Raw genomic sequence first — 27139 nt, 5'->3', positions numbered from 1 at the left:
TAGGTGACATGGGAACCCTGCTCTAGACTTCTGCATTTAATTCTTAATTTCACTAATTCTATAAAAAGCAAACTTGTTAAAGACTATGATTTTTGAACAACATGTATATTACATATCATAAAACATAACACAGTATTGTGTTGCCATAACAATTTGACTAGTTGGGGCATTATCAAATTGGTACCAGAAATAATTGAGTAAAACCAAGTGCCATGTGAGTGAGCTTCCCATGACAAAGTGAAGCTTAAGTTTCCAAACTTTTGTTTTGTAGAATAAATGGATTAAGTTACTTTAATTTCTATTGGCATATTATTCTTCATTATAATTGTAACTTCCTTCAGACACGATGAAAGTTTAGCATATTTCTTGTATAAAATAGTCAATATAAAAAATTAAATGTGCAGAAATTACAGTTTTGCAAAAAGAGAGATGTCAAATCAAGCTGTTTGAGCCAAACAGGTTACACAATTAGATGAGGTACTGAAGGGTAAGACAAAACAGAATTTTGAGTATAAACTGAGGGTTGTCACTCAGATGTTAAGCTCTGTGTGTGTGTATGTGAGAGGGAGAGGATGAATATTTAAGGCACTAAATAGATATTTTAAGTTGAAGCACTGCCTTACAGATTTTTAAGGTCTTGGTATTTCTTGAAAATGTCAGCAGAAAGTTTCCTTAGCAGATTCCTCTGAAGAGACCTGTAGGAATGAATGCACAGAGTAAAAGTACTCTCCCAGCTTCCTACAGTGCTGCCACTTTTTGTTATTCAATAAGAGCAGCTTTCACACTGCTAAATAATAAAAGCAACATGAAACCATCTGAATATGCCTCCTCTGTTTGTCTGAATATTCATATCTATTTAAGCAGTAAGCTAAATACTTTATCATCAAAAAATATTCTTCCATGTTCCCAGAGCAACTGACAAAATAGTTAAATCTAAGATTTAAAAAGATTTGAGTATAAACTAAACCACAGATTTATTTCAAACCTCAAATGCATATAGAACCCATTTCCCAGTGCATGTGTCCCTATGTCCCCATCTCCACTGGGCACTGACTCAAGTGTCCTGTCAAGAACAAAAACCGTTCAGGGCATGGTTGGATTAGAAGAGACTGTAGCCCGAAAGCCAGCTGAACTGACTCACTGCTTTTTCTAAAGCTAGAACTGGGCCATTATTTTTGAAGTCTTTGTTGACTCTGAGCCAACAGCCAGTTTAAAAATATATTTGACATTCCACATCAAACTTTGTTAAGAAGTATTGCAGTACTTGAACACAGACCCAACAAGGAGAACCTCTGCCACAAGTAAGCACAAACTGGTACTGAACAGAAAGATCTGTACCCCTGCTCTACAGGGAAGTTCCTCAGGCAAGGACACGTAATGCTGCCCTCTGCTCACCACACAGAAAATGGCCTCTCAAACAGTGATGCACAAACTAAGAGCAATATTAACCATTCCCCGATCTCTTCAAAAAGTTTGGTTTACACATATGTATCTGTATGATGACCCAGCCCAGACTAAATCCTTTTAAATAATGGCACATTCAGAGACATCAAATGAGAACTAAAAAGATTTGTTCAAGCAGGTAGTTCCACTGAGTTCAAGGATATTGACTCTGTTGGCAGGAATATAGACTAGTAATATTGGCAGGATCATAGAATAATAAAAAGTCCTAAGCATTTTTTCTTAAAAGGAAACACTTCTTTTGAACATTTCTTTAGATTTCCTGAAACTGTTGTTAGCTCAAGTCACTGTTACAAAAAAGAAAGGATCACTTCACACAGAGTTTTCTAGTTCCTTTTCTCTCCTTTTATGCAGGGAAAATCTGTACTTAAAACATTAAAGGACAACAGAGAGACACTATGCTTTCACAAGCATCAGCTGAGCCAACCGGTCATAATTATAAGGCTGTAGTTGTGAAAAGGTTGCAGGATTGATAGTCAAACCTGAACAGAGCAAGAGACCACTTTTCTGCTCTACTTACATTATGGTTATGTTTGAAGAGACTGATGGGACAGTATGCATTTTGGCAGCATCGCAGAAGATCTCCAGCCCTTGGCAGGTACACTCTCCTGGCACAGCACCAGTCACTGCGTGAGAACAAGAACATGGTTGTGGCAAAAGGTGGGATGGGTGGTGTGATGGGATGTGGAGAAAAGAAAAATGGTGTAAAAGAACAGTGAGCGCAAAGACAGACATACCAGGCTGTGTTAAACAGAAATTAAGGCACATGTTTTTACACAATTGATTTAGACATGGGAAGAACCTAACAATAAATATAAAGGGACACAAACAATTATGTTACCTCCTGACCTCTGTGAAAGAGCTTGTAAAAGCTCTTGAGTTTTAGGCTTGATATACAGGAATCTGGCATGGATTTTTTGTGGCTCTTTTTTACATTATTCAGTCCTCTTATATTTACTAGAATGAGCACAATTCTGTCCAGGTGAAAATGGGATGAAAATGGGTCAGGAAGTCTGTGCTCCCTTTCACCCCATCTCTGCGCTTCAAGTTAATGCTCATAGTAGACAGCAGAGTCAGAAAATCTGTACAAAGGGACGAATGCCCACAGAATTGGAGGGGGTTTGCAAGAATCGTTTGATGTACAAAGAAGTGAATTTGGAGGAATGTTGCCTTCATTTCACTCTGAAAGATGTGTGTTTCATTGTCTTTCCAGCAGTATTAATATATTCAGATAAACATTAATATTGCCCTCCTAATTGGCATATGTTTCACACTCCTTTTATAGAAAATGAATCATTCCTAATGGAACTGAAATTAGCTTCAATGCATTTGTTCGTCTGCAACATGAATTCTGTTTTACTATAAGTGAAACTGCACTATATTTCTCTTTCGGATAAGCATAATTGCTGTGTATTTCTTTCTAGGAATCGTCAGTAATAATCACACAAATAATATCTGTAATTACTTACAGCACTCAGGTGTCTTTGTCTGAAATGCATACAGAGATTTCAGTTTATTGTATTTGTCCTTTGTATAATGTTTATCAAATTGCAGAGACCATCCATTGTTGTCTTCTAATAAAAAAAAAAACAAACACCACAAATAGAAGACACATTAGGCAGAAACTGAAGGTAGAAATACCTTCACTAAATTTAGTTGCATCAAGATTTATCTAAATAACATGTTTTTTCCAGAACATTTCACAGACCATTAGATGACCTTATCTTTATACAGCTGCCTAATCACATGTATGTACGGAGATTATGAGCGGCACAGTAAGAATAGTTTTTTATACCTTCAACAACAACATTTCTTGTGACAGTTGCACTGAGAAAGTATAATCTTTCACTTAGAATTTTTTGTTTGCATAGGAGTCTAAAAACGAGAGACAACCATATTTTCCCACCTCCTTAAATGTGTGGGTTTGTCACTTTATCCAGGAAAGCTCAAATGATTACTACTACTCCGACTACTTCTTTCAGAGGGCTGTCTCACACTATCACAGCCTATAATTTCTTTCCTGAAAATCTAGATTAAGGCCAAATGAACACTGCTTTTCAAGAGAATGAGTGACATGGTGTAACATAATTAAGTCAGTAAGTTGAAGTTAAGCTTAACATGCACCTTCTTCAATAAAGCATTATTCCTTATTATCAGTTTGGTCACTGTGCACAGATGTGCTGGAACAGAGTGGTTTATGGCCATAAAGGTGAAAAATGAAGAGCACCTTTAAGTTCATTCCCACAAATGTTTTTTTCCAGATACAGTGGTGCTGGAAATAACTACGGACCTGTTTCTTGGAACATATCTGTCATATATCTGACAGCTGTAAATTAACTGATCAGGTAACCACTTCCAAAACAGGGCAGCAATACACACCACCAAAAAAAAGAAAAAACTCCAAAACAAAAAAACTTGCCTTTAAAAGCTGTGATCCAATTTTAGTTTTATTAATTTGAGCCTGACCTCTCTTCAGCTTTGACAATACCCACACCATTTTAGTTTAAAGCATCTCAATTAACAAATATGCACCAGTAGCAGAAATGCTTCTTAAGACGGCACTTGCTAGCTGGTGAGTCAAAGCATCAGTGATAATTGAAAGCATCACTTTGTAAGGATATTTACTTTCAAACAACATTTATATGAGAACACTCAGCATGGCTCTGCTTTCCTAGTCATTACAGTCTTAGTTTCACTTTTATGATATGCTAGCAACAGTCTTTTCCCTGCAATTTCATATGGTAATTGTTTAGTTATAAATACATTTCCTCAAGGACATTTTTCTATAAATCTTTATATTCAAGTAAGCATTACAACTATATCTGTTGGCTTCAAAATAGGCAGGGAGAAATAAAATATATTCAGGTCTTTGCAACTTTTCCCATTCTGAAATGGTGTCTCATTTTTCATGTCACATTACATAGAATTCAGTTGTTTTCTCATCTAGGTAGGGAAACTACCTTGAAAGCATCTCCTGAAGCCTGCCTACGGAGTGTCAGCAGATGGAGCTGTTCTGAGAGATGCCTGCCTCTTCACTGCCTAAACTGGAAAGATGTATACATGCTGATTAATAGATATTATGAAAGATTAAGTAAGTTCACGCAAACTATCTTTTATCTAGTTGTTGTTTGTTATGCATAAATTGGAAACCTAAAAGATTCAAAGCAACCTATAATCTTTGTCTTCAGGAATTGCTCCATTAAGAGAAAAAACAGACTTGAAAAGCACCTTCTTCACTCAAAAATTAATGTGAATTAATTTATGCCCTGCAAGAATGCCAGCTTCCCACCCAGAGAAGGCATTTGAGCACATTTTAACTTCCTCAAGAGCACCTGGTATGCTCTGATCCATTAGCAGTTTGCCAGTTTAGATCATTAAGCTGATATTCAGAAGCAGCCTCATGCATTTTGAACAAAATGAAAGGTGTTGGCAAACCTGCAGAAATACTGCTCCTGCCTGTTTTAAATACTCAGCAGAAGTTCAGTTTTAGGACTAGCTGCAACATGGAATCTGTTATTGATGAAGTGATGCGAACAGATCTTTTGCCAAGTGGTGAGTGCCTTATAAACCTACTGCCCTGTAGTTAGGACTGTAATGAGGTTTCCCCATGACTATTTCAGAATATTCTAACTGGAGCACATCCATTGACTTTCATTTGCAAGACGACCCAGCAACTGGGACCTGAATAAACTAGTGGATATACAGTATATGCAGAGGAGGTGAGCTTTAAGACTAAAGGAATCTTTCATTGAGGATTTCTAAACAGAAATTTGTAAAGATGTATTAAAAATTAGATTATTCTTGGAGTATAATCATACCAAATAAATATTTTGCAGTCAGGAATAAAGTCTCAAAATATTTTGGGGCTTTCTAATTCATAATTGTATTCATAGAAAGCTTTGGACAACTAACCACTTATCTGCAGATTCTGAATATATACTTAACAGCCATAAATTCTAATCCTCCTGTAAGCCAATGAACATATAAAGTAAAATTTTTCTGCACTTCCCTGCTTCTGACACTGAAGAGTGGATAGATGAGATTTTATTCTGCCTTTTAGTATTTTTAGAATGCTTTGCCATGTGACAAAGCATGTACAAGAGGTGACCATTACTGCAATTCACATCTGCAGAAAAGAAGGATGAGCAGTGCCTCCTACACTAATGGGAATGAGGGAGCAGTTCACTACAAAGGGGAAGTTCACCAGCGTTTTCAAGGAAGTTGAGAGGCAGCTGTGTATTTTTGGGTGGCCATAAAAGAGAAGGGGGAAAAAAAGCACAGAGAAGAGAGAAGATGGATTATTTTCTACTGGAAACATTCCAGTTGTCTGGAAATGAAATGCTTTTCGCATGGCATTGATTTTCTTGCCTTCTACTAGAAACACAGGGGCATATCTGAATATAACAAAACAACTTATTCAAAGTTTTCTGACCTTCAAAAATGTTTGCTTTGGGCCAAGCTTTGTGCCCAAGCCTGGGACAGTCTTTATTTTATACAAACTGTTTTGTCAAATCCCAGAAGAATGTATTGTGCAAATAACTATATTTAGTACAGGCATTTGGTGAAGCACTCAATGCTAGAACTGTAAATCACTTTGTGATCGTTTAGAGTTTATATGGTAGGTTTGTGACCTGTTTACTTCTGTCGAGACGAGGTTCTCCAAACACTTTAAGAAATGACTGGTAATAGTACTGGTCTTGAAATCCCAAATCTATCATTTGGGGGAGCACAGCTCAGATGAGAAATTGCTTTTTCCTGAGCCAGTTCTAAAACAGATTATGTTGGCTGCACTTCTGTAAAAAATGAGATCTGAGAAAACAAGGCATCAGCAAATCTTTTCCTACACGGGATAAATGAAATAAGTAATTGTAAACTGGACTTATCTGACTGCAGATTAATACACTGTTCCTTGCTAAAAGTTGTCAATTACCATTTCTGATGGGAAAGGAATGAGAAAGAGTATGTTAATTCTGACAAACTACAGATTTGAATAATCCTTTCAGTGACAGATCCAAGAAAATATCAGCTTTGCTTAATTAAAGACACATCTCTTATTTAGTATGGAGCTTATGAACAGGATGTTATCTATATGACTTTCCCCTTCTCTCAGCCATGTCTTCATGGGTTATTATGCAGAGAAATGCTATCAGTTAAATGCATAAGCAACTCTAAAGAGACACTGTGTCACCCTTTCATTTTGCCTTTGCTGTTGGTGGGCATAACCCGTGGACATATTTCTTTCTGCCAGTTGTTCAAATATACTTTCTCTTGCTGTAAGAAATTATTTCAGGCTTTTCACAAAAATATCTTTTAGTACAACAAGGAAAACCTGAGTCCTCCAGACAAGAAGCAGTTCCTTTTAAAATGTTTACAGATAAAGGAATATAATTGTCCTTTTCCACAGTGTTGGGGCATATGAATATAGTCATTAGACTTACAGTAAGACCAAAACCACACTGAGAATTTATAAAACAGTGTTGCAGTGCCTGGAGCATTCAACTCTAGGAGTGAATTTCACAGCCCCAGTTTAGATACACAAGTGGAAAAAAATGAAGAACCTAAAACTGGACATCTACCAGTCAAGGCAAAGGCAATCTACCCCACACCAAACTGTGTGTCACTGCACATTGACTGTGTCCTGTACCTGCTGATTAACTGAAAGGTAGCTTGCCTACTTATATGTGACAATACCATCACAGAAAACCAGACAGGAATTAAATCAATTCAAATAAGGTTTATACTTCTCTGGATGAGCTAGATTACATGCTTACACAAGTTTATTCTTGATTTTAGAACAACTTAATTAATCCAGTGCAACTTTTAAGAAAATAGGCAGGCTCAAATTTCCAAAAGAGAAATATCTTCTCAATATTGTACCTTTATTCCTGTGAAACACTTGCATAGGGGAGTTTTCTAGTTTAGATAACAATACTTTTAATCTATATAGATTAATCCGATTTCCTATTCTGTTTTGCTCAAAGTATTTACAATTTTTTAAATAAATGTGACAGAATAAATTAAAATAAGCTAATAGAATGAATACATCTATAAAACCTTGTGATGCTTGAAAGTTCCCTTAGCAGTAAACCACTACAGTGGAGACCAAAAGAGACATAAATCTAGTGAAATGTAAAAGTTACTCTTAGTTATCAACAATATTTAAAGATCTCAAAACCAAAATTGATTAAAAGCCTCCAGCACTTCAGCAAAGCTATTCCATTTGCTGATATTTGCATATCAGTGTAAACCTGATTATTTCAGTGCCATATACTGTGGATGAATGGCAATGACAGTGAGAATAAAATTTGGCCATATACGAAAAACTTCCATGCGAAGCTTGAAAATCTGATCTTTTGCCAAGTATTTGCTACATTCTAAGCATGCTGCTGACTTCCAAGTGGTTTCTTTTTGCTTTATAAACAGAATTTACTATCTAGGGCTCAAAACTGAACGGTGTCTCATACATTTACATCTCCCATTTTAAGTATGATGGAAAAAAATGCCATGCCAGGAAAAGATGAGACTCACTATAACATTATTCATTATTAGTATTAATTTGAAATATAAAGTCATCAAGCTCTCCTGCAATGTGCTGAGGCAAAAATGGGAAACTCAGACGCCCTGAAATTTCTCATCCCTTATGAGCAATCTTGTAATATTAAAACATACATCTTTTGTATAGATGTTTTGAAACCTCCCATAGAAATTTAGATTTCTGCTATGGAAATCTAAAAGATGATTTAATGAATCTACAGAACTGCAATAATTCTCTGTAAGTTTATAGACCTTCAGAGAAACACATATGAAAACAGCATGACATCTATATAGATTGTTATTACTTTCATCCTGTTGAATTTTATAGGCTCTTTTAAAAAAGAGGTAGCATGCTATAACTTATTTAATAAGGCAAGAGAGTCACCCGATGACTGCATGGCACACAGTAACAGATGAAGCCTGTGCTTTTAGAGGTAAATAGGTGCAAGACTTCAAACAGCCGCTCCCTGCTCCAGTTCTTTTGGAAACCTTTGTCTGTGATTTCCAGCCTATGAGCTAGACAGAGCTTAACGAACATCTATAAGCGAACTTCACAACTGGGGAGCTGAATGCTGCCTTTTGTTCGGAGACCTCTTAGGCCTGGGAGCAACACAATGGTAAATACATTTAGCCAATGAAGAACTCCTCCAGAGAGTCAGAAACATCTTAAATTAAATCTGCATGCCTGTTCTTGCTTCACTGGACTGGAAAAATGTGGCTATGACACTGTGATTAAAAAACAAATGCAGACACACTACAACCATTGCCAAACTGCCAAAAAAACAGTTTTGCAGAACTATCAGCAAAGTTGTCCAGAAGCCAAATTTCTAAACACTGAGGAAACCTGTGCTCTCAAAATAGCTCAGGCTACTTTGTTCCATTAACTACTTTACATAATTAAAGACCCTGCTTGTGAAAAAAGATAAAATTAAACACCCTAGCATGGTGTTCCTTCCATTCCCCTTTTATTATTGCTAGTAAGTAGAGCGGTAGTCAAATATGTAACAGTAGTCGCTGGTTTTTTAATGCCCCATTCATGGTGAAACAATCTGGTCTACAGAGGTGCAAGGGATTAGGCCCAATGCATGCGATTTTGGTTTTGAAATTAATAAGAATTCTGGTGTTTGCATTTTTAAGAATTCTTACAATAAAATACTTTTTATTCTAAATATGACTTATGCCTGTGTTATTTGCACATAATCATTTCCTCTGGAGATTTACTAGTAATAAATGAAGAACCTATATCAACATCCAGTTCCAAGATGGAGCATAAGAGCTATTCAGTAGTGTGAAACGACAGTAACCCTAATTTTAAACAAAGCATAAACCGTATCTACTCAATTGCCAATTAAGTTTAAGAAAAGAAGAATTAAGGCATGTATTTATGAGAGTTAGGTATCACAGGCTGCATGGGAAGATACTGTATTTTATATCTCCTGTTTCTGTGACAAGTTGCAGGAGATCACAACCTAGATTTCTTCATCTCATTTAGAGAAAAAAAGAATAAAAAAATCACTGCTAGCACAGTGATTCCAAACAGTCTTATCCAGTACTATTTAGGAAGGCTATCACACGAGTCACAAACACTGTTTTTTTGAAACATCTGAGCTTTTCATTAGTTTCCTAATTTAGGTAAGTTACGACTCTTTGCTCACTGAAGACAGTGGGAGCCTTTCCATTGATTTTAGTGGAGACAGTCCAGGTCAGTTCTCGCCAGGCCCAGCTTTGCTTCGTAAGACCTGTTGTGGTCAAAATCCCAGGTGCTGTGACTGAAGATGGTACATCAGTCTTATTGCTCGCATTTTAAATTAGAACAGAACATCATAAATCCAATAACTACATAGATTTTGACTGCATGTTTGGGTACTATCAAACCCTAGTGGAAATTAGGAAAAACTTTTAAATGTGAAAGCAGGACTATTTATAAAGAAATGAGTGCACCTGTACTTTACATCCAAGGGATTTTCAGAACCTGTAACTACAGGATGCTGACACATAGTGCTAAATATATTAGAGACAAAGCAGTAGGCTTTAATCTTAGACTTCAAGACATATCATAAAGTATGCTTTCAATTGGCCAGGTAGGATGTCCAGAGTTTCCCCTGAAAGGAGAAAAGCTCAGTACCTTTTAAGACTGTTTATGTTTCTGTATTTCTCCATTTACGACTTTGTACCAAACTAATTTCAAGAGCTGATGGGTGGTTTTGGAACAAGAAACTTGAGGTAAGTTACTGGGAGTAAGTTACTGCAATTTACTGGGAGGCTTCTCCCCAAGAACTGGCATCATATTAGCATCACAGCTAATTTACAGTTACGATGAACAAATCATGCTGACTATCCAGCAGAATGGCTGGAATATTAGGGTCAATTGCAAAAAAGATCTTAGAAGATCACACAGGAAAAGCAAGAATTCAGTCTTTCAGTCATTTAAAATTTAACTGCATTGAGCATTTTTGCAGCACTTTGTAATTAGCATGAAATGACTACAAAATTATAACTGACCCAGTGATGTATCTAGAAGAGATAATTACACAAAAGTTGTTAGACTAATAACATTACACTTTTATCATTGCGTGTAATAGTAGGAAAATTTTATTCAGAGAAAGCTGACCCTTATCTAGGACAAAAGTTTGCTCATTCAGCCCTCTAAGTAGATGGCATATCAGAGAGCTTTAAAAAAGAAAAGATAAAGTGCTTATGTGTAAGTTTTAAAATTTAAATACTTAATTAGGGAACAGATTAAGGATTTTTTTTTTCCTCTAAAGCTACTCAGAGTTGGTATTTTGAAAAAAATTTGTTCATCTGAACAAACATGCATGTTAAGACAATAAAACACATGTGGACTCAGTGTAAATCTACATTCAAAATACTGTTGTTCTGTTATTTTTGTTTTGCATTAATCAACTATTGGGTTTACCTACTGTTGGTAGTTTTAATTTTGTTTTGTTTATCATTAAGCATCACTGTCAAAGCAGAGATTCCAAAAGGCTTCTTTCCTTGAATATGTACTTGGGAATACGTACTTGCCACTTTTACTGTGCCATTGGGCTTCAAAGGGCTTTGCCTAGAGATTGTTTAGAATACATTAACAATAACATTGCAGCACTAATGTCTTTGATGTGAGAAATACTCTACTTGTTTTAGGAACAATTCCCATGTTAACACTGCCATAGCATTAGGTGAGCAGAATTTGTGATTATGCCTAGTATTTATCCTTTCTGCTCACGTTTAAAAAAGCAATGAAGTAAACAAATGTTCTAATCTCCCATCTGTAAACATCAGGTAGCTGCAGAATCAAATCTTACAGCTGTAAATAAACAGGAAAAGCTCTTCCCTAGAAAATTAGGCTGAAGCCATTACATTTGAAATCAAACATAGTCTCAGTAGGACAAAACACTCTCAAACGTGCCTTGCTTTGTGAACTTGAGCTTTAATCAAGCCTGGGCACAGAAGTGTGCTGGAATTGCTATATTTTTTTTTCCACACATTTTGAGTTTTGCTAACAGACACAAAACTAATTCCAAGTGAAACATGTGATACAGGCTAAACTGTTTAACAATGTACTCGGTCTTTTTAAGAACTTGATGCTTCAGAAAGATGAGCACGGGGCAGAACAGCAGAGAAAATTTTACTGCCATACTCAAGCCTAGAAAAGGAAAGTCCTCAAGACTATAAGCTTTTATGAGAAATTATGAAACTTTAAATAAATAATTTTTATTGAAAAATATCATATTGATGACAAATTTACATAAAACACTCACTTCTACTTGATGGACTATGTTTTCAAGTTCAAAAAGTAAGATTGTATTTTCCATGCACATTTAAGGTTATCTCGTGATAGTTCAAAAAGAGCCCCCCTTCACTTTGGGCATGATAAATTGCTAGCCTCCTCCTCTTATTGCAGTTTACTACATTGCCTCAAGTTCTTCTCATCAGGATATCACACACGGTATTTTATTGGTTTTGGAAACCCAACTAGGTGACAAAGGCATGTGAGCTTCCAAAGAGGAGTGAGTTCACTCCACTGTAACATATCAGCTACAGTCTACCCCTTTCCAGAAGTGGAAGAACTGCTGAAGTTGAGCTGACCAGCAGGATGTCCACACCCTGAGGTTAAGCAGTAACACAGCAGTCTTGAGACCTAGAGTCTGTTCCCAACTCTGCCTATGATGCTAATTTCAGGTCATTTCACATCTCTGGACCTTAGTTTTATGTTTACTGTTTGGACATGGAGAGCATGGTAGAAGTGAAAGAGGAAGCAGATTTGAAGAAGGCACCATGAAGCCAATCTTTACGTGCCTGGATTGGGTGTGAACAGTGATTACAGCACATCTGAAAACACATCTCTCAGTGAGGATTCAGTTTAGTTTGAAATATTTGCAATCATGTTTTGCTGTTAATGGGCATGCAGTGCATGAAACACGACTAATATCACAAATCATCTCAAAGATTACAACAGTAAATATTTCTATAGGAATGAAGTGGGGAACAAGAGAACTTTACTCATTAGAAGAGGAAATGGACAGAATTGCTACAAGATAGTTGGAGTGACTAGTTTCAGTATTTTCAGAGGCTCCTGTCATGTTGGTCTCTTTTGCACCGAAGCCTTTTACTTTCTGTTTCAAGGGCATTTAAAGACTTTTACAAAGTAACTCTCTTCGAAGATCTACGTGTGCTTTTTATGCTAGTTGCTTCTCTGCTTGTTTCCTTCACTGATGTTTCTTAAAAGTGCTATTTCAGTAATTGCAGTTGCTGTTAATATTCAGCACACTTACGGGCTTGTATTGAACAGCTACACTTTGGATTTTCTTATGTTTAGAGTACCTGTTTTGTTTTTTTTTTTTTCCCAATAGTAGTATTATTGTTGTCAAAAGAAGGGTTTTTTCCCTTTTCTTCTTCATCAATATTGTCCTTTCCATCACAGAAAGAACTATTGTCCATGACAGATTTTTGCTTTGTGTTTCCTTACGTTGTAATACTGGTTTGTACATAGGATATACGCAAGTCTTCACTATAACATTTTCTGTAGGCTTAAGATAGTGTTTTATCATTACTGAAGAAATCCTTAGTAAAGCAGCAGCTTTACCTAGCTGTGTTTGAGATATATGCATTAAAAAAAAAAATAAAAAAAGTATTTCTGAATTCCTTTGAGGGTCTACAATGATTTTTTTCTCTCCCCACACTTGTTGAGTTGAATGTTGTAGACCAGCCATCTCAAAGCTCTTATTTAAATTTATGCAAGATGAAAGTGTGCAAGAATTTAGAAGTTGCAGAAGCTACTTAATTAGAGTACCTTGTGGATCAGATTAAAATTTCCAATGGTACTGCATGAAATAATTACTACACTGGAATAATTTCATTTTGAATTGCTTTTCTGTAACCAGGAGCAACAACTTCAACTGAAAACTAGTTGTAAATTTAAAAAATGGGTAGAAGGAACCAGATATAATTGCTTGCATAAGGCAGGCATACTGAAGTGGTCCTGGGAAACCGCAGAAAAAAAAAAAGCTGGATAGTTTCTTTGTCTTGGGAGCTAATCAATGAGGCTTCCTTTCTTGGATTTTAAGCGAGATGAATGGTCACAAAACAGAGCTATCCCACACTTACTACAGTGTAGGGGCATTGCAGAAAATCTCATCAGGACACTCCATATTCTCAGGCAAGGAATTGATTCTTTCTTTACTTGAACAACAAAGTTGGACTGCAACGCCATTTTTTGAGAAAACATTACTGATGAGTATGACCTTACTGCATTATACAAGGCATGCATTTCTAAATGAGAATATGGGGTCAAGATATGAGAAAAACACTAATAGCACAGTTTTCCCAGTAAGTCTATACAATGACTCTTCATCTTTTGTAATTTAGGCTTTCAGAAATTAATGCTAACTCATTCTTGAATTACTATACCCAGAAGAGGATTCAATATTGCAGCTCAATTGTCTTGCAAACTATACTGTCTTGTACATCCCATTATGAAACTGTGTATATCCTAATTGCCATTTGACCAAGTGGTACACTTTTAGCAAGTCCTTGTACGATAGACTTTCTGGTACTATACAGAAATGAAACATGGATAAACCAACTGTTTACAGTGCTTGGACTTCTTAAACATAAGAGGGCACCACCACCAGCAATTTCTGCCACTGCAGGGCAGGATAATTATAGAAGAAGAGAACAAGAGCCAATTTTGTTCAGGATCTTGATTACTGGCAACGGAAAGCATGTTTATGGCATCAGCAAATTACATAAAACTAGAAAAAGCTGCAGGTCCGTTAGGTGGGACTAGAATTAAAAGTGACTTTCATATGGAGTAAGACCCTGAAATTTGATAGGTATAAGAATAAAATACTACCCATTGGTACAAAAATCAGCTTCACAGATACACAAGAACAACTATTTTCAAAACCTCACTGACTTTGCTGAGAAGGCTTGTGAAAAATATCGTATTTTGTCTGAAATTTCTTTCACAAAATTTCTTTCAGTATACATAGCTTGGAAGTTGGAATTTTCACTTAATATTTTAATTTCCACCACCACCACCCCCAACATAGAGCTCTGAATGGCAGCATGCCTGGCTGGGATAGGCAAACATTTCACCTGCCTGGCTCCAGGGAGCTGGAGGCATCATGTGAGTCAGGGCAGCAAGCATCTGGCTGCCCTCCATGGCTACAGGCAAGCTACCAAGGAATAGGAAGTCTGGTTTCCCCATCTGCCATAGATCAGCAGCTCTGGAGAGTAACTCTGAAACTATCCAGGCTGTTAGTAAGCTGACAATACCAGTAAATAAAATGTGCTAGGGCCGATTTTCTCTCCCTGTGGTCATAGCTCACAACCAAATGGCTAAGTTCTCTTCTCACTAAATACAGGGAGGCCTTTGCCAGACTATCCCAAGTCTGTGCCACCCTCTGAGCTGTGTCCAGGCACTGCATGGGAGATACTGCTCAGCGCAGAATAAAGCTGTGCTGGGGCCATGCTCACAAATAAGCAGCTTGGACAGGTAAGTGCCAGTGCAAAGCCCATGGTCTGGCCCTACTCAGTTTGCAGCAGGGGTAAAGCCTATAAACCAAGTCAAGTTCACAGCTACCATCCGGCAGGGTCAGGACTGGCAAGGATCACAATAGCAGGCAGCAGTGACCAGACTACATGTATTCCCTGAGATTTTGACATTTCTAAACCTCAAAGCCTGGTAGCAGCACAGCTTGCACAGCACACTCACACAGTCACGTTTTTTCTCCCAAATTAGGACATAAATGATTTCTGAAAAACCCTGAAAATTCTTCTAAATTATGTTTCCCAGCCAGTTTTAAAAGTCATATTAAGCATTACATAAGCTCTGTTAGTGCATACATCTACCTCTTCTCAGCACAGATCTTTGCTAGATCACGTACGTCCATTTGTACACATCAAAATGACATATGCAAACAAGTTCAAAGCAGGGATAAAATTGGATAAACTGATACCATACACAAACAAAAATGTGGTCCATCCTTCTTTCCTAGCAAATGGCTTGTTGGGTGGCTTTATTAGCTAAACCAAAGACCCGCTGTATCCTCTGCAAAACATTTAACTTTCTTACTCCTAACACTCTGCAGCTCTCTATTTAGTGTGAGCACTGCATGGGTTTGAGTGACTGCAGGTGCTAGACACAAAGAAAACTCTCAACCACATACCACAGTTGTCTTCGTCGGCCCGATTCCCACAGTCATCCTCACCGTTACAGTGAAGTTGTTGGGGCAAACACTTTGTGATATTGCCACATGGGAAGTAGCCCAGGGGGCACCTGACCCCAACTCCAGAAACATGATCTTCCAAAGAGTCATGGATGACTAAACAGAAAGAGAAAGAATATGCTTACTTTAAGATGTGCTTTTAATGTTTAAAGATCTTTGAGATTATGGTTTTATAAATACTCATTTGCATTTGAATGTCAATATCGAGCGATAAATACATATTAGTTCATTGGACATGCAATTACAATAATATATTAAGTACTTAACTAGGCAAAAACATTTATATCGTCAGCTAATTAAAATTTGCCTTGGTATAAAGCAACCAGGTAATTCCTCCCCACGCATCCTAGTAATAAGGTGAAAATGCTAATCATACAAGACAAATGACCTAAGGTCACTATTTAAAAGGATTGTTTCACTTTGCACTAGAAATTATTACAACAATATACCAGATTAGCTATGCAGATATGGATTGTATTAATTTGTGATGAATTTTAGACCTAGATAGATAAGTCCTTTTATACAAAGTCAGAATTATATATTTTTAAATGTATCCTAATTCCAAAGCAATTACTAGATAACACTGATCAAGGATCAAAGAACGAGGAAAGTAACATCAAATCTGTGATGCAGCTTTGCTGAAGAATGAGCAAGATGCCACAAAGGTGCCATTTTGAATCCTTTGGGAGAGTTGTCAGCCTGGTCCAAAAAATTTGGAGATATTGTCCAGAATCTATCAGTCTGAAGTTTAGATACACAGATGCTCTTCTGCTAAGCCCATGCTTTATAGGAAGTAATTTCACAGAATACAGGGACTTCATTCAAGCAGTGCTGAGGGGAAATGTAGGGGGATGCTGATGAGGGACAGCCAGGGCAGCTGGAGGACCCTACCTGTCCTCTGTTCCTCAGTTCTCTGTACTACAGCAGCTCCAATTACCCACATTTGCAGATGTATGATGCCTTAACAGTCCCTCCAGTGTACCTGAGGGACAAATTCTGCCACCACCACTTATAGAATCATAGAATCATTTAGGTTGGAAAAGGCCTTCAAGATCATTGAGTCCAAACATCATCCATGCCCAACCATGTCCTGAAGTGCCTTGTCTACGTGCTTTTTGAATACCTCCAGGGATGGTGACTCAACCACTTCCCTGGGCAGCCTGTTCCAATGCCTGACAACCCTCTCGGTAAAGAATTTTTTCCTAATATCCAACCTAAACCTCCCTGGCCACAACTTGAAGCCATTTCCACTTGTCCTATCTCCAGACACCTGACAGAAGAGACCAGCACCCACCTCACTACAACCCCCCTTCAGGTAGTTGTAGAGAGCGATAAGGTCTCCCCTCAGCCTCCTCTTTTCTAGACTGAACAGCCCCAGTTCCCTCAGCCGCTCCTCATAAGACTTGTGCTCCAGGCCCCTCACCAGCTTGGTTGCCCTTCTCTGGACACGCTCCAGCACCTCAATGTCTTTCCTGTAGTGAGGGGCCCAAAACTGAACACAGTACTCGAGGTGCGGCCTCACCAGTGCCCAGTACAGGGGAACAATCACCTCCCTGCTCCTGCTGGCCACACTATTTCTGATACAGGCCAGGATGCTGTTGGCCGCCTTGGCCACCTGGGCACACTGCTGGCTCATAGTCAGCCGGCTGTCGATCAGCACCCCCAGGTCTTTCTCTGCCGGGCAGCTTTCCAGCCACTCTTCCCCAAGCCTGTAGTGCTGCATGGGGTTGCTGTGACCCAAGTGCAGGACCCGGCACTTGGCCTTGTTGAACTTCATACAATTGGCCTCGGCCCATGGATCCAGCCTGTCCAGATCCCTCTGTAGAGCCTTCCTACCATCAAGCAGATCAACACTCCCTCCCAACTTGGTGTCATCTGCAACCTTACTGAGGGTGCACTTGATCCCCTCATCCAGATCATTAATAAAGATATTAAACAGAACTGGCCCCAGTACTGAGCCCTGGGGAACACCACTTGTGACCCACCGCCAACTGGATTTCACTCCATTCACCACAACCCTCTGGGCTCGTCCAGCCAGCCAGTTTTTTACCCAGCGAAGAGCACACTTATCCAAGCCATGAGACGCCAGCTTCTCAAGGAGTATGCCATGAGAGACAGTGTCAAAGGCCTTGCTGAAGTCCAGGTAGGCAACATCCACAGCCTTTCCCTCATCCATTAGGCGGGTCACTTTTTCCAGTGTAAGCGCAACTGACCTAGTGCTTTTGTAATGGATTGCAGGGTGCCCACACAGATTTCTTGTCATACAAGACCACCTTCTTCCCAGGAGCATACTAGTGAGAGGGTTTTAAATTACTCTAGAATGAAATTTGTTCAGATTCCAATATTTTGGAAATGGAGAAAAGCATCATCAGCACAGAATGTTACCTAGTGCTCCCAAAGCTTCAGTAAGCTTACCTAGTGAAGTACCATTCTGCAAGGGCCTGCTAATTTAATTTTTGAAGCACTTTCAAAAAGGAGTATCAATTCCTCATTATAGTTAGCATTTGACTTAGTGGGTGTAGCCACAAAAAAAAGATAAAAATTCCAATATAAATTACATTTTAAGTTTCATTGTTGTCTTAGAGCACTTGAAATACTCTATACAAACTTCATTAACTGTGACGTGATTCTTGCTCAGATAGTAAATTGTCACTTCTGAAACATAAACTATTTTTCCAGCCTATTTTCATAAGACAAAGTATAAAACTTTTACGCAGCTTGCTCAGATTAACAAGGAATATGTTATTACACAACATGTGATTTTTGTCCTAATTTTTCTCCTGGGCTAAGGGAATCACCTGAAATTGAATCAAGTACTTCAGATTCATAAGAAATCTCTTCTGGAAGAACTTTCACATGTTAAACCTTTGACAATGTTTACAGTCGTGGAAAATTGAAATGTAGGAGCAGTATCTGGAGGAAATTGAGATAAATATTCTGTTATTCCCATATGCACAGAATTATCTGTGCTGTCAGAGCATCCTGCATAGAAAGTCATATATTCCAGCTAACAATCACCACATGATTTTGAAAAGTTGATTTGCTTTTATCCACAACTGTATAACCTATGCAATTGCTTGAAGAGACTTTTGCCTTAGTTCCTTATCCCTTTTATGTATAGGTACCAAAAATAAGGCTGTATTCTAATCCTAGGGTGAATTCACATTTGCATATTGTTCATAAACCTCTCTGATGTTCTGTGCTTGTATTCAGAACTTTATGTTTAACCTGTTCCACCCAAAAAGAAGGAGAAAAAAATCGTATGCAGGCATAGTGTTAAGCAAACAGAATATGTGTAGTATTTTGTGTCTAAAGTCTCTTGCTGCAAAAAGATAGAAGTCACAGACAAATGAGGCTCCCTTCAGTGCAGTTATCTGTCACAATCTGAGGAACTACTGAAACACCTGGTAAAAGACAACAATATAGAAAAATTAAACATAAATAAAAAAACTCCAACCACCAAACAATGCCTTACATTTTGTCAAGCCTTTTACCGTATACTCTAAAGAGATATTCAGACTGAGCTGAACTTTGTGCTTAAAGGGGCTGATCTCTATGCAGTTTCAATTTAAAATGATGGCATTTATCTTCTCACAGTACAATTCAATGGATTTTTATAGCATTTTCCAGAATTTATTATTAATTACTCAAATAATATTAATCCCTGAACTAATTAATGAATTTACTGTCACAGTTTAGAAATCATTCTTTGTGAGAGAGTACATAATCCCTCACTGTGTTTAATGTTTTGAATTATCTGTAAATTTATAGCCTTGATGATATCTATTCTGAATTTCTGCATTACTCATTTTGTGCTATGTCAGATTACCCTGGCATGTAAATATCTGCCTGGGAAAGAAGATAACAAAGCATCAACACTTAACAACTTCATCCTAGTTGAATCATTGAAAGCACTGGTCTTTGTCCATTGACCTGTTAACATCACTTTGTTTATGCAAAAAAAAGACAGAAGTTTGGACCCTGCAGATTGTGGGAGATTTATGAATGGAAAACCCTCCAACTCTGTAAGAAAATATTTGGCAAAGCTGACAAAAGTAGACAGGAAATAAGACAGTAAAATCCATTGTAAAATGCTAGATACTATTCAGACAATTCTCTTGTGGATTAAGGAAATTAAAATGGTGTCTCTTATGTGAGGAGAATGGATAAAGATAGCACTGCAACAACAGCAACAAAAAACTACGCTTCTTATTTTGCAAACACAAACTTTACTGATGCTGGAGTTTATCATGCCAAGATAATGATCTATCATGCTATCTTTGTGATGCAGTATTAAGGGTGTCGACTTTTCTACCTGTTATTGATTTCCACTATGCAAAAATTGAACCACTCTTCTAGTATCTTGTTTTATTGTACATTTTTTTTAGCAGCTAAACCTCCTGATAGAATAGCTCTAAAAAAAATATTGATTAACAATTATTTCATCACATCACGTTACTGGCTGTTTCACGTTGGTGTTATATCAAGAAAAATAAAAATGTTATTTTGTAGTCCTTTTATTAATCCACGTTATGTCTCTTTTCCATATGCATAGCAAGCTTCAAAGGTACCTCTATTGTTTTATAGGTTTTCATTCACAGCTCATCCAGGATAGAACATCTCAGCTTTGCCTCTTACTGTCAAACTAGTATTGTAAAAGCATGAGACCCCCTATAACACAAAAGAATTATCATCAGCAAACCATATAAACAATCAACTTGAACCCTAATAGGGCTTGATTAATATAAATTATTTCTGTTTTATAATGACTAAGTTTGGGCCAATATTGTTATCTTACACACTCAAGAGAAAAAAACCCTCATGTCCTTCAGAGATATGGCAAATGTAGACTGATAGATAAAGGAAGACTAAAAATTTTTAAACTGTGTATAAAGAATTTAGCTACAAAGGTAGGAACTAGAGAAAAGGTGGAACTCAGGACAGATTTGTTTAGGTCTCAGTTATGAAGATAAAAAGTATAAATCTGTGACAGACTTGATTATGTCAGAAGGTTTGCTTTTACAGATACTCCAAGTAGAAAAAATCTCTTCTTTGTATACCTCATACAGAAAATGATCACCTGCATTCCAGTGACAGAGATAATTTCACATATTTCAGCTATACTGTACCAGCAAAATTTTTTTTCTCATAATGATCAGAGTAAATATTAAAATATTTGCAATGTTTCTAGAATAAATAGAAAAGAAATAGGTGAACTGGTATCAGTAAAAACGGCGAAAACACCAACAAGCATCTTTTTGACAAGATGTTTGCTGTCTCAATACAGAATAATGTTCTACCTGGTAGTGCATGTTCATGATTCTACAAATTAAATATTTCTGGCTACCATGTGCAAAGGGTCCCCCTTCATCCCCCAATTCTCAAACTTTCAAAAAGAAAACAAGAATTCATGTCATATACCTTTTAAGCTTGTCCAGACCTGCTGCTTCGAGGCACTTACTGCTAAGGCAGACATCTGTGATCTTTCCTCTAGCTTGAAAAAAGCGGATAACTCTTTTCCTGCTAGTCTGTAAAATAGAAGACTAATTTACCACTGCTTTCCTTTTTTAAAAGAATAAGCAAGACTTGGGTTGTCACCCAGTATAAGATGGTAAGGCTCCTTCCTCTGTTGCATGGATGCAGAATCACTGGGGAAAGAACATGACAACTCCTCCTTAAGCTCTCATGAAATGAAATCAAAAGAGGGAACGCATTTGGGAAAGCCAAGAACAAGATATTCCTGGGAGAACATGGCTTTCCTTCCAACTAAATTGATTCATGAAGCTAACTGCTTTTGTGCATTCTTTGAAAAATGGCACAAAATTTTGAAAACAGAGGACAAACCAAATAATGTGCACTAGAAAAACACGAACTTAACACAGTTACTTGTAGCTTCCGTAAAACAAGTGAATATGACTAATGGGAACAACACTGGGCTGATTAGACCGAGTCATAAGCAATTAAACTAATCAAAGCAGCATTACTCATTGCTTGGTACTTGCTAGTCACACCAGTCTCAACCGTATCGCATATAGTTTCAAATAAGGGCATATTGTAATATCAGGAAAATATTTTTGTATTTTCAAAAATTTGAATCGCATTTGAATTGCAAAAATTTGAATTGCAATGGGCACATTGTCATGAGTCCAAAATGACTGTCAAATTCCATCAGCCAAATAAACTAACAAGTTTTTCTTCACTTTAAGTTATCGGCTTAAAAGTACTGGGGCTGAGGAAATCCAACTGTTTTTAAAAAGGAGTCCTCAGATGACAAGGACCGAGGAATGATCATGGTACTGAAGAATCCACCCTGTACTTACTATGACAGAAAGTTTTTCAAAGAGATCAATGCAAATTTATCAAATGGTGGGACTTTTCCAACCATCCCATAACTTATTTTAGTTGCTGTACTTCTAGACACAGTGGGAAATGGGCTAGAGCAAGAGAAGACTGAAAATATTCATTTGTAACGCTTGTTTTCAAACAGAATGTTTTCTTCAGCTAAACCAGAAAGAGTCAACAAAAAAAACATTAAAGTTGAAATTGATTTTGCCTGTCATTTTTGTGCTAGCCTGAATACTTCAAGATGACAGTTGATTAAAAAAAATTCCTCTTCTGCGGAAAGGTATTTGAAGGGCATGTGAACTGGCTTTGAAAAACCTTTAGTGTAATACAGAGGAGACCTCTAGGCCTGTAACCTTTATTTTCAAAGATAAATCATCAGAACAAGGCTGTAAAACAAGTTTGTAACTATGAATTCCTTTAACTTAAAAGATGGTTAATTAACGATTGACAAAGAATAGTAGTGACAAGTGGTTGACCAACTCTGATCAGAAGCATTTGAATCACCAAATGGCAGAAAAAAAAATATATGACATCTTAAACAGATCTTATTTTTTAAAAAATAATTTGTTGTCTGAATTTGTCCATTACAATAATATCTAGAAGTGAATGATACTTAGTTCAGTCTTACATTGATTTTCCCGGTTTTGTTCTGAATTATTCAGCTTCTTCCCACTAAACAAAGGAATTTTGTAGCATTTTATGATAGAGACTAGGATGAAGTTAGTCCAGTGTATTTCAGGATAGAAATACAAAGGTAACTTTTGCATGCTTTTATTTAACTTATTACAGCTTTATCAGTGGGAATGATTTTTTTTTCAGCATGTAATTTTATAAAAAACACTTTCCTAAACTTGATACTTCTTTCAGGAAAAGCTTTCTAGCGATTTCTGTGAAAATGTAATGGGAATCCCATACTATTAAAATGATTTTTATTAACATTTCAAAATTGTCCATAAATGACATATTGAAAATAGATTCCTGTTTCATACAGGAATAAAAACAGTTTACGCACTTGAACTTTAATGCTGTTAATGTACACATTTGGAGTAACCCCTTGGGCAAAACTTATAGACTTTGCTCTAGCGGCAATAGATACTTTAGCATTAATCTTTGAGGCAAATCATTAGGGGCTTAAAAGTTTTAAACATCTGTACAGGATTCCCACAGGAGTATAATTAGGCTGTTATCACTACATTGCTTTTTCTGTAATTTGCTCCTCTTCTCTTTTGCTAATTGTTCAGCCCTGATGTCTATAGCATTTTCTAAATACCCGTGTAGCATATGCATCGTGTTTGTAATTTTCAATTTTATTGGGTGCAAGTGACACAGTGACATTTATTCAGAATGCCAAATGGTTGCAACAATTTCATTTCTAAAACACTAGCAATTTTTTATATTTTCATTGTTGGTCTTGCAACCAGAATTACATTTTCAGTTTTACTGCATTACATTTATCTTTAGCAGACCACATGAGTTGTCATTGTAGCAATATGTGGTACTTGAACTACACGCATAAGTTTACGACCGACTATATAAAATGTTTGCTTTCATTAAACACAATATAGTGCAAGGATTTTTAGCACAAAACATGCATGTATTATGACTGCGTATATTACGTGCCAATCTTAATTTCCTATAGTACCTTTATGTGTTGCTGTGGGTTTCACATTGCTTTCATTTCAGAAGCATTTTCCTAAGCATAAAATTTGTACTGTCTTTTTGAAAATATAGACTCCAATCTTATAAAAATATTACTGAAGTTAGTTACCAGTTATGCCACAGATAATTCAGTCTAATTAATCCAGCTATAGTGCTGGAAGATCCTCTTTGTATAACTGCCAGATAAAGATACTCCAGGGCCAGAAACTGCTATTAGAGAATTCAGACTGGTCATGTGGCACCTTGCCAGAGGATTTGGCTCTTACACCTTTTATTAATTTGTCTTTTTGTTCTATTTACACAGAACTTAGAATAAAAAGATTCTGATGCACAGAGAGAGATGAAAGAGATAATATTACTTGAAAAAGCCCCAATATGTAGTATAATGAATTTTATCTGGAAACTCAAATTTTGTAGGGCATTCCCAGAGGATGAGGGTTCAGCACAAAGACACAAATTAATGAGCAGAGTCAAACCTTTCCATCATTCCCCTTCCCCTTTTCTTCATCTTTCCAAATACACAGAATTTAGATGATCTCTGACTATTATTTCTGTTCAGAAATCAGTTCTAGCTCGTATTCTGACATGACTTGCAATAGAAGATACATCAAGGTAGGTTTTCCTTTGCCCTAGTGTTGTTTTGCATTGGTGTAACTCCTTCGATTTCACTAATTTCTTTTGCACAGTGGTGCAATATCAAGTCTAAAGCTGGACACGTGAAACACTAGGGTTTTGTTCAGGTGTCAGTAGACATAGAACAAAAATGAAGGCACCAATGTAAAATGTGTTAAATACACCATGATAGTCAGTACAATCCCACCTGAAAGGCCCAGAAAGGCAATGGATAGCCACCAAAATCAAGGAAAACTCCTCTCCCAGGAGCTGATTCTTCCTCATAACCACTGAGGAGTGTGCTTGGGCTGGTTCTTTGAGCCCCAAAGATAAAAGAAATCTGTTTCAAATAATTTTTTTTTTTTTCTTTGAAAGACATGCATAAAAGAAAAAAAAAAATCTCTGAAGCTTCACACCAGGAATGGCATTTTTGATGTTTTGTAATAACAGGGAAAAAAGATTCTTATATAGCAGTATTTGCCATGTATCTTACATTTATTTTCCTATTTTATAACATGCTTATTAGTAAGCTAATGAAGACTTTTTTTTTAAATCTGAGCCATCAAATAATTTAAAATGTACTTTAGCCAAGAGGATCAAGAACAGCTGGTTATCAATAAATTAGTGTCCCTCAAGCAACTATCATTCACCTCACCTGGGTAACCAGCATTCTGAATTTAAATACATAATGACAGTAATTAGAGATTACTGCAAAGTAGTTCACTTTAGACTTGTTGCTTTGCACAAGTTAACCCAGTCAGCCATATATGTAAAGTAAGCATGAATGAAACACTGATTAGTGAAAACTAAATTATTTAAATTAACAAACAACAGACATTTGTAATATGTCTCTTAAGTTTCTATAAAGAAAAGGCAGATTTAAGTGACTTTCATGACACAATATCATATACAGGAGAGGAGTTTGTGTACAAGTGCATTCATGCATGGAAGTAAAAAGAAATCCAGGCGATGAGACAGAAAGTACTTGTAGCAAAGCCCTAAGAGAAAGCTGCAGTTAAAAAGGGTGTGACATTAGAAAGGCAATGAACAGGGAAATTACTTGCCAATATTCTAATTGTATGATGTTCTGAGAATACATTATTTGTAAATGAGCAGAATAGCAAAGAATTATGTGACTATCATTAACTTCTCATAACAGAAAACAATCGAAAAGGTCATAACACTTTGCCTAACTTTTCTTAGGTCAAAAAGGGCAAAATTGACTGACTTCCCCCCCTCAAAAAAAAAAAAAAAAAGCATGACTTAGCTGTAACTTCTTTCATACCAATTTTGGTATGGTTTTTTTTGTTTGGTTTGGTTTTTTTTTTTCCTCCCATCACAAGAAAAGACTGGTAGAATGAACATTGTGCAACGTTGATGATAGAAAAATAGATTTGAGAACAGCCAGCCCGACCACAGGCCGAGGAAAAGAACCCGAAGTGGGGTAGTGGGAGATTTTATTTTCTCTTTCTCCATCTTCTTTTGCTCTTTAGTGTCTTATTTTGCTACTGAGTCACTTGAACTAAGCAAGCTCCACATCAGCCACAATTTCAGAAGCCACAGTATTTTTCCTCTTCTTCCAAGTAACACAATCTTAAATAAATCTTTGTAAAATACTCTCAGGTAAGCTTTTTCTAAGACTCCAGAGAGAAAAATGGAAGAAAGTGTTTTCAGAGCCCTGCACGAAGTACTTGAAATGTGAAACATAATCTGTTTTTTTCATTCATTGTGCCTTTAATAAAGGCTAAAAGGATTTTAATGATAGTTCTTACAATGGAACTAAGCCAGCATAACTTAAAATGAAGCTCTGAAGCATACTTAAGATTAATTTTGTAACAATAAAAATATATTATTTCTTGGTGAGACTGAGACAGGATTATCTGATACATTTTATTTATTCAAATACTTTTGTTACTAAGAACCATTTATAACTATTAAGAATTTAAATTTAATATAGAACTACAAGTTCAGATTTGGGAGGTTGCTGTGCCCTATAAATCTATGAGATTCCACCCTCCTGAAGTATTATAAAAATGGAATCCTTTGTTGTTCAGCTTTGAAGCAAAATAATTTGAAAGTATTTTAAGGAATTTGTCCTCTAAGAGCTCACGTGACTATTTTCTGAAAAATCAATTGGCAGACACTGTGCTTAAATAAATGCATTACTATTGGATTCTCACTCATGAATACTTGGTTCAATTTAAAAATCACAAATTTTCCAGTCTCTACTATATTTTATTATGAATAAACAAAATTCACCACTATAAATTGTGACACTCCAGTTAAACTGCCATAAAACAGAAATTATCTCAAGCTAATAGGATTTCTGACTTTCTTAAAGTGAATAATGTTAGCTGGTTGAACCATGAGCTGAGACATCTGGCTTATTTCTTCTTTTGCAGGTTATATAAAAATGCACATGCGGATTAAGATTTATAGATTTTAAGATTATAACTTCTAGATTTTATACAATTATTAATGTACATAAAGAAATGTTGCATTAGCAGCACATAGGTGTAAGTTATCTGGATATTAATTTTTCCCAAGTAAGTTAGAAAAGATAACGAGAAACTACATTCAGAAGTTTGTCTCCATTTTAGATGCTGTTTGGCTAAACAGTACATTCACATGGATTACTGATGGATTTTGCCTCCACATAGTCTATAGCTCCTCCTCTTCCTTTCAACCCCACTCCAGCTAAATTACCACATGATGATGTCCATTCCTGACACTGAGCTTTTTCTTGTTTCTAACACAAGTGAAAGCATGCTCTGCGAAACAGCTTAAATTACCAT

General features: G+C 36.7%; 1 protein-coding gene across 1 annotated transcript in view; it reads right to left on the bottom strand.

The window, feature by feature from the left end:
* RXFP1 (relaxin family peptide receptor 1) overlaps positions 1–27139 on the bottom strand; it is a 59336-nt gene that overhangs the window by 16076 nt on the left and 16121 nt on the right. Inside the window, exons 2-5 of the mRNA XM_052778185.1 lie at positions 15669–15824; positions 2931–3035; positions 1982–2087; positions 624–695 (exon numbers count right to left, since the gene is read on the bottom strand). Of these exons, the coding sequence (XP_052634145.1) occupies positions 624–695; positions 1982–2087; positions 2931–3035; positions 15669–15824 (439 nt within the window). The remainder of the gene's footprint in view (positions 1–623; positions 696–1981; positions 2088–2930; positions 3036–15668; positions 15825–27139) is intronic.

Source organism: Harpia harpyja, chromosome 2 (assembly GCF_026419915.1).
Source record: "Harpia harpyja isolate bHarHar1 chromosome 2, bHarHar1 primary haplotype, whole genome shotgun sequence".
NCBI classification, from domain to species: Eukaryota; Metazoa; Chordata; class Aves; order Accipitriformes; family Accipitridae; genus Harpia; species Harpia harpyja.
This window is presented reverse-complemented; position numbering and strand designations above follow the sequence as displayed.